At 34.3% G+C, this 12,105-nt stretch overlaps 1 protein-coding gene across 1 annotated transcript in view; it reads left to right on the top strand.

Annotated features, from left to right (window-relative positions):
- CFAP47 (cilia and flagella associated protein 47) overlaps positions 1 to 12,105 on the top strand; it is a 463,486-nt gene that overhangs the window by 175,786 nt on the left and 275,595 nt on the right. The window contains exons 31-33 of the mRNA XM_054677051.2: positions 2,595 to 2,676; positions 3,552 to 3,680; positions 8,289 to 8,481. Of these exons, the coding sequence (XP_054533026.1) occupies positions 2,595 to 2,676; positions 3,552 to 3,680; positions 8,289 to 8,481 (404 nt within the window). The remainder of the gene's footprint in view (positions 1 to 2,594; positions 2,677 to 3,551; positions 3,681 to 8,288; positions 8,482 to 12,105) is intronic.

Below are 12,105 nucleotides of genomic sequence, written 5' to 3' on the forward strand. Positions count from 1 at the left end.
ATGCTTGATATAATTGAATGTTTATATATAATTGAATGTTTTAAGACTTGTTTTGTGACCTAACATGTGGTCTGTCCTTCAGAATGATCCATGTGCTGAGGAAAACAGTAGGTATTCCATAGCCATTAGATGAAAACTTTTGGAAATATCTATTAGATCCATTAGGTGTATAGTGCAGATGAAGTCTGATGTTTTTTTCATTTTCTGTCCGGAATATCTGTCAAATGCTGAAAGTGGGGTTGAACTCTCCAGCTATTATTATCTATTGGCCTATCTCGCTCTTTATTTCTAATATTTGCTTTATATATCTGGGTGTTACAGTGTTTAGTGCAAATATATTTACAATTGTTATATCCTCTTGCTTAATTGACCCTTTTATCATTATATAATGACCTTCTTTGTTTCTTCTTATAGTTTTTGTATTGAAATCTACTTTTTTTTGATACAAGTATAGCTACTCCTGCTTTTTTTTTAATTTCCATTAGTATGGGGTATCTTTTTCCATCCGTGTATGTTCAGTCTATGTGCATCTTTATAGGTGAAGTGTGTTTCTTGTGGCAACAGATCATGGGATCTTTGTTCATCCATTCAACCACTCTATATATTTTGATTTAATACTTTAGTCCATTTACATTCAATGCTATTATTGATAAGTAAGGATTTACTTCTGCCTTTTTAAAATTTCTTTTCTCATTGTCTCCTCTTTCTTCTTTCTTTTCTTCCTGTTTAACTTTAATGAGATGATTTTCTCTGGTAATGTGATTTTGCTTCTTGCTTTTTATTTTTTGTGTATCTGTCATATGTTTTGTGGTTTGTGGTTACCATGAGGCTTGCAAATAGTATCTTATAACCCATTATTTTAAGCTGATAACAACTTAACACAGTTTGCATAAACAAGCAAACAAAAAAGAAACAAGCGAAAAGAAAACTAATAAAGACTCTACACCTTAACTTCAACCCCTCGCTTTTTAACTTTTGTTGTTTCTATTTATATCATATTGTACTCTATGGCTTTGTAGTTATTATTTTTGATTGATTGATTACTTAGTCTTTCTATTTAAGATAAGAGTAGTTTACACACCACAGTTACAGTGTTGTAATAATCTGTGGGTTTTTTTGTGTACTTACTATTGCCTTTGAGTTTTGTACCTTCAGATAATTACTTATAGTTTATTATTGTCCTTTTCCTTCTGTTTGAAGTACTCCTGTTGGCATGTCTTGTGTTGATGAAATCTCTCAACTACTGTTAGGGGTCTAGTAAAGTCTTTATTACTTTTTCATATTTGAAGGATAATTTTACTAGATATTCTATTTTAGTGTAAAAGTGTTTTTTGTTTTTTGTTTTCTTCAGCACTTTAAATATGTCATACCACTCTCTCCTGGCCTGTAATGTTTCCACTAAAAAGTCTACTGCCAGACATATCGGAGGTCCATTATATGTTATTTATTTCTTTTCTCTTGCTGCCTTTAGGATCATTTCTTAAAATTTTTGATATTTGGGAGATTGGTTATTTAATGTGTTGAGGTAGCCTGCTTTGGGAGTTTTATTATTAAATGCCTTGAGGTAGTCTTCTGTGGGTTAACTCTGCGTGGTGTTCTAACATTCATTCGGATATTGGATATTTGGATATTGATTTGGGATATTGATATATTTCTCTAGGTTTGGGAAGTTCTCTGCTATTATCTTTTGAATAAACTCTTTTCCCCCGGCTCTTTCTCTACCTCCTCTGTAAGGCCAGTAACTCTTAGGTTTGCCCTTTTGGGGCCATCCTCTAGATCATGTAGGTGTGCCTCATTGTTTTTATTCTTTCTTTTTTTGTGTCCTCTATCTATTTTTAAATAGCCTGTCTTCAAGCTCACTTTTTCTTCTGCTTAATCAATTCTGCTATTAAAAGACTGATGCATTCTTTAGTATGCCAATTACATTTTTCAACTCCAGAATTCCTACTTGATTTTTTAAAATTATTTTAATCTGTTTGTTAAACTTATCTGATAGAATTCTGAATTCCTTCTCCACGTTATGTTGAATTTCTTTGAGTTTCCTCAACACACCTATTTTGAATTCTCTCTCTGAAAGGTCACATATCTCTGTTTTTCCAGGAATGGTCCTTGATGCCTTATTTATTTGGTGAGCTCATGTTTTCCTGTATCATCTTGATTCTTGGAAATATGTATCTGTATTTGGGCATTGAAGAGTTACAATTAGCTGGTGGCAAAGCCAGCCAGGCCTATATCTTTCCTTTAAGGCTTAGAGTTCCCCCAGACCCCAGGTGGGTCCAGAGGTGCTGTTCAGAGCAACGGACTAGAGTTAAAAAAAACTAGAATTCCACCTGGTGTTATATTGTACTGGGGCTGAGCTGGCACTCAAACCATAGGACACTTTCTTTTCACTCTTCCCTCCCCTTTCCAAAGGCAGAGAAGCTTCACCCAGTGGCCACTGCCACCTCTGGCTAATTATATAACTTTTAAATTTGAAAAATAAAATCTAGCATATATACAAATGTGACTTGAAATATTTAATTGATGGTCAATGCAAATCATATATAGAACATGTATATTATATTATAATTTGAGTTTTTCTTTTTTAATTTTAGTGCTCAAGGAGGATGTATTTCACATGTTCTGCCGGAATTTTTGCTTGAACCAGAAGATTATAAGAGGTGGATTGAAATTATGGTAAGAAAATATAATTTCTTGGAACAAACCACACAGTTATTATTGTATGTACTGGTATTTGGCCTATGTTAGAATATTCTACTTCAGACTGTTGAGTTTTATATACAAAATATTATTAGGATCATAATTTTTGGATAACCCATATGTTTTTGTACATTTGTCTAAAAATCTCTATGGAGTTCCTATGCAAAAATGATTACATGGCTTTCTTAAATATATAAACAATTCCTACTTTGGAGAATTTATAAATGAAGAATAAGGTGGGGTTATGTAAATTTTATTCTTAAACTTTTAGAATATATATTTTCCAAATAAAATACTGGTTTTATTTCACCACCATGTGCCACTTTTCTTCTTCGTTTTCAGGGGAAAATAGAAATGAAGCAAGAAATATATAGTTTTGTCATAATATATAGTTTACTTTGTGGTTACCTACTGAGAGGGGAGTGGTCTTTGAGGAGTCTGCAGGCTTTGAGGCAACTATGGTTGTAGGACTCTCACTATGCTTGCCATGTGACAATCGTAGAGAACCAGGTGCCTGCCTGTTCTTTGGCACTATGCTGAGGTCCTGTTGCCTTATCCAAAGGGTGTGATTCTTTCTTGGCTCAGCAATCAGAAGAACTTCGTATCGTGTTCGGCCACTTATTCTGCAGAGTGATCTAGTACGTGCATTGAATGAATAAATGTACGATCTAAATAAGAGACTGTGTGCTCCATAAAGTTACCTGTGTTGATATCTTCTATTATTGGCACATTGCAAATTAGAGCTCTTGATTAAAGTATAGAAAAGGCATCCACATGTTTTGAAAAAAAAAACTCATATGCTAAATTTGCCTTAAATTTTAATTAATGTTGTACTATTTTATTTCTTAAAGTCTTCCACTAATACGATGCCTGTGAGTTCCTGTACACCTAAGAAAAAATGTTCTATTGTTATAGAAATGTCTAAATTTGAAGCCTGGAGTAAACGGGCATGGACAGATGTATTTCTACAAATATACAAGGTAACATTTCCATTATTGTTCGCTGCTTCTCTGTTGATTAATATGAATCATATATTAATTAAAGTATAGACAATGCTGCTATGAAAGATTCAAAAACACAGTGCCTTAAACAAGAGATTTTTTTTTTATTGCTTTCTCATGGAACTGCTGAGATGTGAGAGGGTCAAAGCTTCTGGAGTATCTCTTTCCTCCTCAGTACTAGGCTTTCATGTATGGGTCTGATTTCTCTGAAGAAGGAAGAGCAGGTAAAGGAGTACTGGAGGCAAGGAGTTACCTTTTAAGGATGTGACCTGTGAAATATGTCTTTTTCATTTCAGATTTCATTAGGCAGAATTCAGTCATACAGTCACATCTAACTGCAAAAAAAGTTGAGAAATACAGTCTCTAGAATGAGTAGCTACAGGAATATTCTAGTACTAAAAGGGAGAATTAAAGAATGAGTACTGGTGAAAATTATTGTCTCCACATCTAATACACGGTAGTCTCTTGCTATAAAACTATATTCACTAAGATTCATACAACTATAGGCAAAAGGTTTTTATGAGATTCTCGAACTTACTTCCTGCCAAATTGCATTTGTGGGTAGATTAACATAGCGTAAATTATACCTCTATACTCTATACCCTTATTGCATAAACAAGTCCTGGTTTCAGTGCTTGAATAATTCCCTAGGTTTTCAAATATAGCACTATAGGTCTTGTCCACTAGGACCAATGGAGGCTTTTGTTCTGTCTTCACACCTTGCAACCCCAGACGGGTGAGCTGTAGGACTGAGAGTTAGAACAAGGGAGGAATTGAATAGAATCAGGAATTAGTGACTCAAAGGAAAGGGCAAAATTAAGAGCTGAATAGTGAGTAGTATGTGTAAGACTCTGTCAATAAATTTTTAAATATTAAATCCTCACAACTGAAATCCTCAATTTAGCAATGAAGAAACTGAGTGTCACAGGCACACATTCTTTCTGTCAAGATCACATGAATTTGACCATATGCAACAATTTGATGCAGGTAGTGCTTATTTCTTCCATGTTGTTCTCTGCTGGGGCCCAGGAGTCCAGGGCCCTCATGTTGCCCCCTGGCAGTCTGAAGTCTCTTTTGGAGTCAGCCACCCAGATCACCCTCTGGAGAGTTCCTTCTTCTGCATGATTCCTGACTTGCTCCTCCTGTGCTTCTCTTTTTCACCATCAACCTGAACTATCTTTCTTGCTGAATGTAAGAAGAGAATTCTTGTGCAAAAATTCATTTCATTGGTGACTGGTTGTTAATGCTGGAAATATGATCCTTTGCACTGTTAGTCATATAGGGCCTACTCTGCTTCACCAGAAGCATGGTCTTGGGTTTGGTTTGATAATCAAAACTGTGAAATACAGTAGATTTTACACAGCAACATGTTAACTTAGTTTTAAGGAAGTACAAGAGATAGTTACAACACAGAATGCACACCAACAGCGAAGCCAAGAGCTGTGACTCAAAGCATAGCTTCCAGTGTCCCACTCACTTCACACTCACGTCAGAAATGGTTACAGGAAGTGGAATATGGTGGGCAAGGACCATTTCAATACAGGAAAGCCTTCAAGTCTGAGAAATCTTTTCAGTTTTCTAGTCATGCAGCACCCTCAGAGTAATGAGCAATTTCTCATTACTCAATACAAAACACTGACAATGAGGTATGAGTGCTTGATCTGGTACACTATCCTCATCTGGATTCTCAAGTAACTTGGATGTCCTATAAATGTATTGCTATACATTTCTTTAGTTAAGGGGGTTTAAAGAGACTCCAAATAAGTGTTAAACCATCAGGCATCTCTAAATCTAAAGGAAAGATCATACATAAACTGACAATTGATTCTTTTTTTGGGTCAACATAAGCCTGGTCAAGATGATTCTTCAGAACAAATCCAAATATCTCATTAGTCTCAAAAATACAGAGATTTTTATGGACAAGTAAAAATGAACATTATGTTTTCTAAGCCAGTGGGCTAAAAGAACACGTAATTTAAAAAGTTGTCATTAATAAACAATAAGCCAAATATAATAGCAAAGTTCATGTGAACCTGAAAGTGCATATGATAGGGGTGGGATAGCGCTCAATATATGTAAATGTATACTATTAGTAGTAGTTTTGTCATTGTTGTTCTGAAGTCTTTTAAATGTCCCATAGTGACATAGTGGGATAGCCCAGGACTATGTTCTATTTTGTGGCCAATGTATTGACTTTAAAGGGTGCTATTACATTTCTTGAATCAAATCTTTAACAAAAATGAAAGATAATTCGAAACAATGTTTTCTGAGGTCATGAAAGAATTTCCTGAGTATGGATCACGAAATATGGTTTACCCAAATTTCATCTTAGCTGGCACGGCTCACAGCACGTTCTTGCCTCTGTAATTCTTACTCCATTCCTTCAACTCATGCTTGGTGTGGTTTGCATGTTAACGGATAAATAGTAACACTTATTGCCCCAGGTGTATTTGGATTTGCAAGTGATGGAGTCTTGGACTTTGCGTACATTTTAATTCTTCATTTTATTTTTCTAGCAATTTATTTTCAGAGTATTTTACAAAACTATCATTCTGTGGTAAAGAGAAAATTAATAAGTTTTTTTTTACCACCGATAATTTCAGAAACACTGCTGTAGAATTAAGCACTCAGTGTAATGGCTCTTCCAATACTAAAGGTTACAACCATGCTCCATATGGGTCCATCATTAAATCTGTATTCTTAGTCAAGGGTCACTTGCAGATCTTGTCTTATTTGCAGAGTAGAAGTGACAGATGACAGATGAATCCTGAGCCAGTTCAGGTCATTAGTCCCAAACATATATCTCATCAGCTGTACTCAAGTAATTTATCATTTGGTATTTCCCAGAAATAAACAGAAATTGATGGGGGTCCTTTTCAAAGGCTTTAAATTGCATTTTTATAATACGTGAGATTTGAAATGTAGGACTTCTAGACCACAAAACTGCCAGAATGAAAGAAGGCAGTTCCATTAAACATCTATACAAAATGCTAAAATGATACAATTCACATATGCTAGATAAATAGCTAACATTCAGAAATGGATTTTTTTAAATCAAATTTTAAAGTACTTCTTATAGTGGCAAACAAAAGAACAGTTTTGGATGCTCATAGGTATTTTAACAATCTGTATACTGTAGTTATTTGAAACACTGCATGGCATAAATATGCACTACTTAGAAAAAGAGCACTTTTTCAGTTACTATTCACATGTACTTGACTGTAAGAGTGCTTGTCTTAGGTTAGATTCCCCTAAAAGCAGACACTGAGACAAGTATTTGAGTGCAAATCGTTTATTTCAGAAGTGCTCCCAAGAATCATCAGTAGTAGAGTAGGGAATTAAAGCAGATAATATAATGAAGTCAGTAACAGTTGTGGTTTCAATCAGGTTTCGCTGTGGGCAACTGAAGCTCAGTGCCACTGGGGACCAATAGGATACATTTTAGAACATGTCTCAGACTTATCTCAACTGACTAGTGAGGAATCTGGAGTAATTAACTACCAATTCCCTGACCATCTTTGGTAAGGGGCCGTTGCTGGGGTCATTATCTTCTGGCGCTCCTACCTTGCCCTCTGTGAGCTGAGTGTGCTCTCATATGCCAGAAAAAAAAAAAAAAATCCCTCAAGCAGAGACTTACAGGTTTTCACAATAAGCAAGCTTCAGAATGTAAAGGTGGAACTAAGGAGATATGAGCAGGGTATCAAGAGTATCTTTATAGCACATATGACTCAAATTGTTGTATTCATACCCATACCATTGGAAAACCATCTATTAAAGGTTTGGGATAAATCAAGGAGCTGAGCTTACACTATGTACTTTAATATGAACCAATGCTCCATTCAGAAACTCTTGAGATATATATAGTGAGGTAGCAGATCACAAGCTGTTCATCTCATCTAGAACTTGTAGACAATGGTTAGTAGAGTGTTACTTTGAGTAGCTCTGTACTATAGTACTTTACTGACAGACACAGAGTTCTTTACTTCATCTTAATATCACTAAAATTATTTTTAAATCCAGTTGCATTGCTACCTAATAAAACATGTGGTGTACATGTAGTGAATGGTAATATGATGTGAATATACCACACTTTAAGTTATAGGGTAACAATATGTCAAATGACAAATTTTGTACACTTTTATCATCTTAAAACAGACCTCTTAAATAAATGTAAGAAAATAATTTTTGACTTGTTAACTTATTTACTTTTACTTTGGCTTTTCTAAGCTGCATGAGCTGGTAAGGAAATAAGAAAGGCATCTTACATCCTTGTGTTTTAAATGAATTTACATCCTAACAGAAATGTTCTTAAATGCAGTTATGTTTTAAATGTACAATAAGCCTCTTGTAAATTATAAAGTGTAGTTCCTTAAGACTAAATACCACAGAAGCAAAAAGTTGTCAATTTAAAATGAGCATTATTGGAACACATCTGTTCTACTCTTTTACTTCTGATTGAATCCATTTAACCAGAAAATACTAGTGCCCTCTTTAATCTCCTGTCATGTTTTTTAAAATTTTCTCTTCAAATATTAATTTGCTATTTTTCCATTTGCATCTAATAAAAGTTATCTCTCCCAATTTCAGGTTTTGGTTCTATCCCGTGTAGTACCATACTGCAGCAATAATATGCCCCCCATATGTGTGCAAAATACACCAAAAGTCAATCCTTGTTTTGCATCCAGCAACATATATTCTGATTCTGAAAGAATTTTGCTTAGTTGGATGAACATAAATTATGAGAATACTCGACATGTGATATGGAAAAACTGTCACAAAGGTGAGAAGTGATATTTTTCTTTAAACAAATTATTGCAAATTGTAGTGTGATGATGGAGAAGGAGCCATGGATACACAATCGACTCAGAATCCATGGATTCTAGACCCCTCTCCAACATTTACTTTCTGTTCTACAAAAATGATGCCTCCTTAACCTCTTCAAGATATGTTTCCTCACATATAAAGTGGAAATAATAAAAGGTGCTTCTTTAACTTATTTTGAAGAATAACTGATTTTAAAAGCATATGGAGGAACTCTAGAATGAAAGCATTAATCATTGCTGACATTTTCAACTGTATAGAGTATTAAATATATAGGTGACACTGCTCAAACTTAGTATATAACTAGTCGAGATCAAGTAAAATCTCCTAGAAAAAATCTCACATGTCATATGAGGATCATGTTGGAAATCACTAAGAGTAATAATGCTTCATGAATTCTTTGGAGGGTAGGTCATATTAGGTATTTCACAATGAAATAAAGTCATTTCACATCCTTGTGTTTTAGATGAATTTACATTCTAACAGAACTGTCCTTAAAATGCAGTTTTTTTAACCGAGTCATAAGCCTCTTGTAAATTATACAGTGTGGTGCTGAGACATGTTGGTGTTCACAGATAGTACTAAGGACAGTGCGCACGGTCATTGTTCCTTTAGCTTCAATTCAACTCCTTTCTTCCAAGTACATACAAGCCTGTTGTGTTCAAAGTAGACTGTTTTTTAACATGAAATAACTTTTTAATATCCAATATGCAGAATTTAGTTCAAACTTTACAAGTAAGGGGAAGATTAAGAGTTCAGTTTAAAAATGAGACTTTGAATTATGATTGCCCTTAAATTGAAGGTGTTATTTTAGAAAACATTCAAGAAAACACCAAGATTGAAAAAGATATATTGACATGTTGGTATTTGAGAACAGCAAACATAGAATACTTTATTACCTTCTAATTGACATGCTGAAAATATCAAAATTTATATCTTATAAAAATATATTTGCCCCATTAAAATACAAAACAAAGTACAAATAAATAATGCTAAGGTGAACTACACAAAAACACGTAAAAATTAGTTTGATTATTGCAGAGTAACACTTTGACCAGGGTGTCATAAAATATGTGCGTGTATTAAAAATTAACGTGTTAATTTGTTATAAAAGTATTATGGTTCTAATTTTACCAAAACAGTGGCCTATGCCAGTTAATTTCAAAGATTTTGCCACATTTTTCCCAAATAATATATTACGGACATTTACCTCCTTGCTGTTTTTTAGCACACTGAGTCCAATGCCTTTACAAAGCTTTTGTGCTTCCTGTTCCCTTTGACTATTTTGTGCTTCCTGTTCCCTTTGACTAGACCAGATATCTTCATGGTTCCCTTTCTCATTTCATTCGAGTCATTGATTAAATGTCACCTTATCTGAGAAGGTTTATCAATATCTTCTCTAAAACAGGATATCCTTCAGTCCTACTCTTTCCTGCTCTATTTTTATTCTCAACAGCACTTTTTAAATATAAATGTAATTGTAAACATAAATGTATTTGTTTATCGTCTGTCTCTTCCGGTAGAATGTGACCTTCTGAATAAATTAGACAAGATTGCTCTTTGACTAATTAGGAATGTGACCTTCTTAATTAGCCAAGGAACAATCTTGTCTCATTTATTCCCAGAGCCTAGAACTGTGCCTAACAAAATAACAGACACATACTGTCTTAGCTTTGTCCTGGTATAACAGAATACCATAGACTGGGTAATTTATAAAGATCAGAAATTTATCTTTCACAGATCTAAAGGCTGAGAAGTCCAAAATTAAGGTACTGGCAGGTTCTATGTCTGATAAGGGCTGCTGTCTGTTTCCAAGATGGTGCCTAGACGATGCACACTCCAAACAAGAGGAACACTGTGTCCTCACGTGGCAGAAGGCACAAAAGAGATAAACTCCCTCCATCAAAGAACAATGTATTATTCAGCAGTAAAATGAAGTGAGCTATCAAGGCATGAAAAGACATGGAGTAAACTTATAGATGTATTACTAGGTAAAAGGAGCCAAGTTGAAAAGGCTACATACTGTGCAGTTTCAACTATATGACTTTCTGGAAAATGTAAAACCATAGAGACAGGAAAAAGATCAGTGGATACTAGGGGTTAGTGGGGAAGGAGTGATGAATAGGTAGAGTACACAGGACGTTTAAGGTAGTGAAACTACTCTGTTTGATACTATAATTATGAATACATGTCATTATACATTTGTTAAAACCCATAGAATGTATAATATGAAGAGTGGGCCCTGATGTAAACTGTGAACTTTGGGTGATAATGGTTTGTTAATGTAGGTTCATCAGTTGTAATAAATGCACCACTGCAGTGCAAAAGGTTGATAGTGGGGGAGGATTGTGTGTGTGGTAACTCTTTGTAACTTCTGATTCATTTTGCTACAAACCTGAAAATGCTTAAAAAAACTGTCTATTTAAAAATAATTTAGTAATACATTTTTTAAAGCAAAAAATAACAATTCCATTGTTAGACTCATTAAGCAATATGTCTAATAAATATGAATCCATTGCTCTGATGACCTGTACAGTATAAAAGTCCTTCAGAAAATTCATAAACTTCAGTACATTGCAATTTATGTAAAATTATTTGTGTGTTTTAGGTAATCATTGATCTAAATTTTAAGTCTTTAATAATGTTAGATACAACTCATATTTTCTAAAATATTAATATAGCAAATATCTGTAAACTCCGCACCAAGCTTTAAATCCTATGTGAGCACGTTGAAGGTGCTGAATAAATATCTCTTAAATAAATCAGTGGCTAAATGGATGGTTATATAGATAAAGCCAAAAGAAGTTGAAAAGCTGTTCAAGTATTTAAAACTAGTTGAAAAGCTGAACATCTGACAGGAACAGAGACAAGCCAACAGCTTATTATTGTATCAAATATTATACTTTTTCCCTTGAGGATATAATTAACCTATAAACAGTGTTCTATACAGACTTATTTTGTGTTGATGTGCTGATGTGCACTCTTGTCTTGGCTTTGTTCTTCTCATCTTATACATTCTCTCTTTTCCTCTGTTACTATTTTCCTTCATTTATTACCATATATAACATTCTTTCTTTTTCCCACATTACTTTCCTCAATCTTGCTATTTACCTAAGATTCTTATTTCTATATTACCTTTTTCTTACGTCTCTTTTCTTTTCAATATCTTCCTTTACGTGCCTTACACCTCTCCTTCAATCTCTATTTATTTATTTTTACCTTGACCATTCAGGGAATAAACACTTGAATTTTAACTATGAGTGTTTCCAGAAGATACTGCTCACTGTGGCTTCTGCTTAAAAATTACAAGCTTTTTGAGCATTAGAGTTGTTCAGATTCAAAGGGAGGCATTTCCTCTACCCTCTGATATACAGACACCATTTTCCCTCAGATTTCCTGTCTTGCCCTTGTATGCTAGCTAAAACATTTTGGCTTTCTTTGTGGCTCTCAAGACCCTCCTTAGCATTCTCTGTTCAAGGTCTCTTTCCTTCATCACATTGATATTTTCCTTCTTCTGTCTTTGCTCCAAACCTCCTCCACATTTTGGCCATCTATATCCTCTTGTGGTTTTAAGTTACTCTTC

The sequence above is a fragment of the Pan troglodytes genome, chromosome X (assembly GCF_028858775.2).
Source record: "Pan troglodytes isolate AG18354 chromosome X, NHGRI_mPanTro3-v2.0_pri, whole genome shotgun sequence".
In the NCBI taxonomy this organism is placed as follows: Eukaryota; Metazoa; Chordata; class Mammalia; order Primates; family Hominidae; genus Pan; species Pan troglodytes.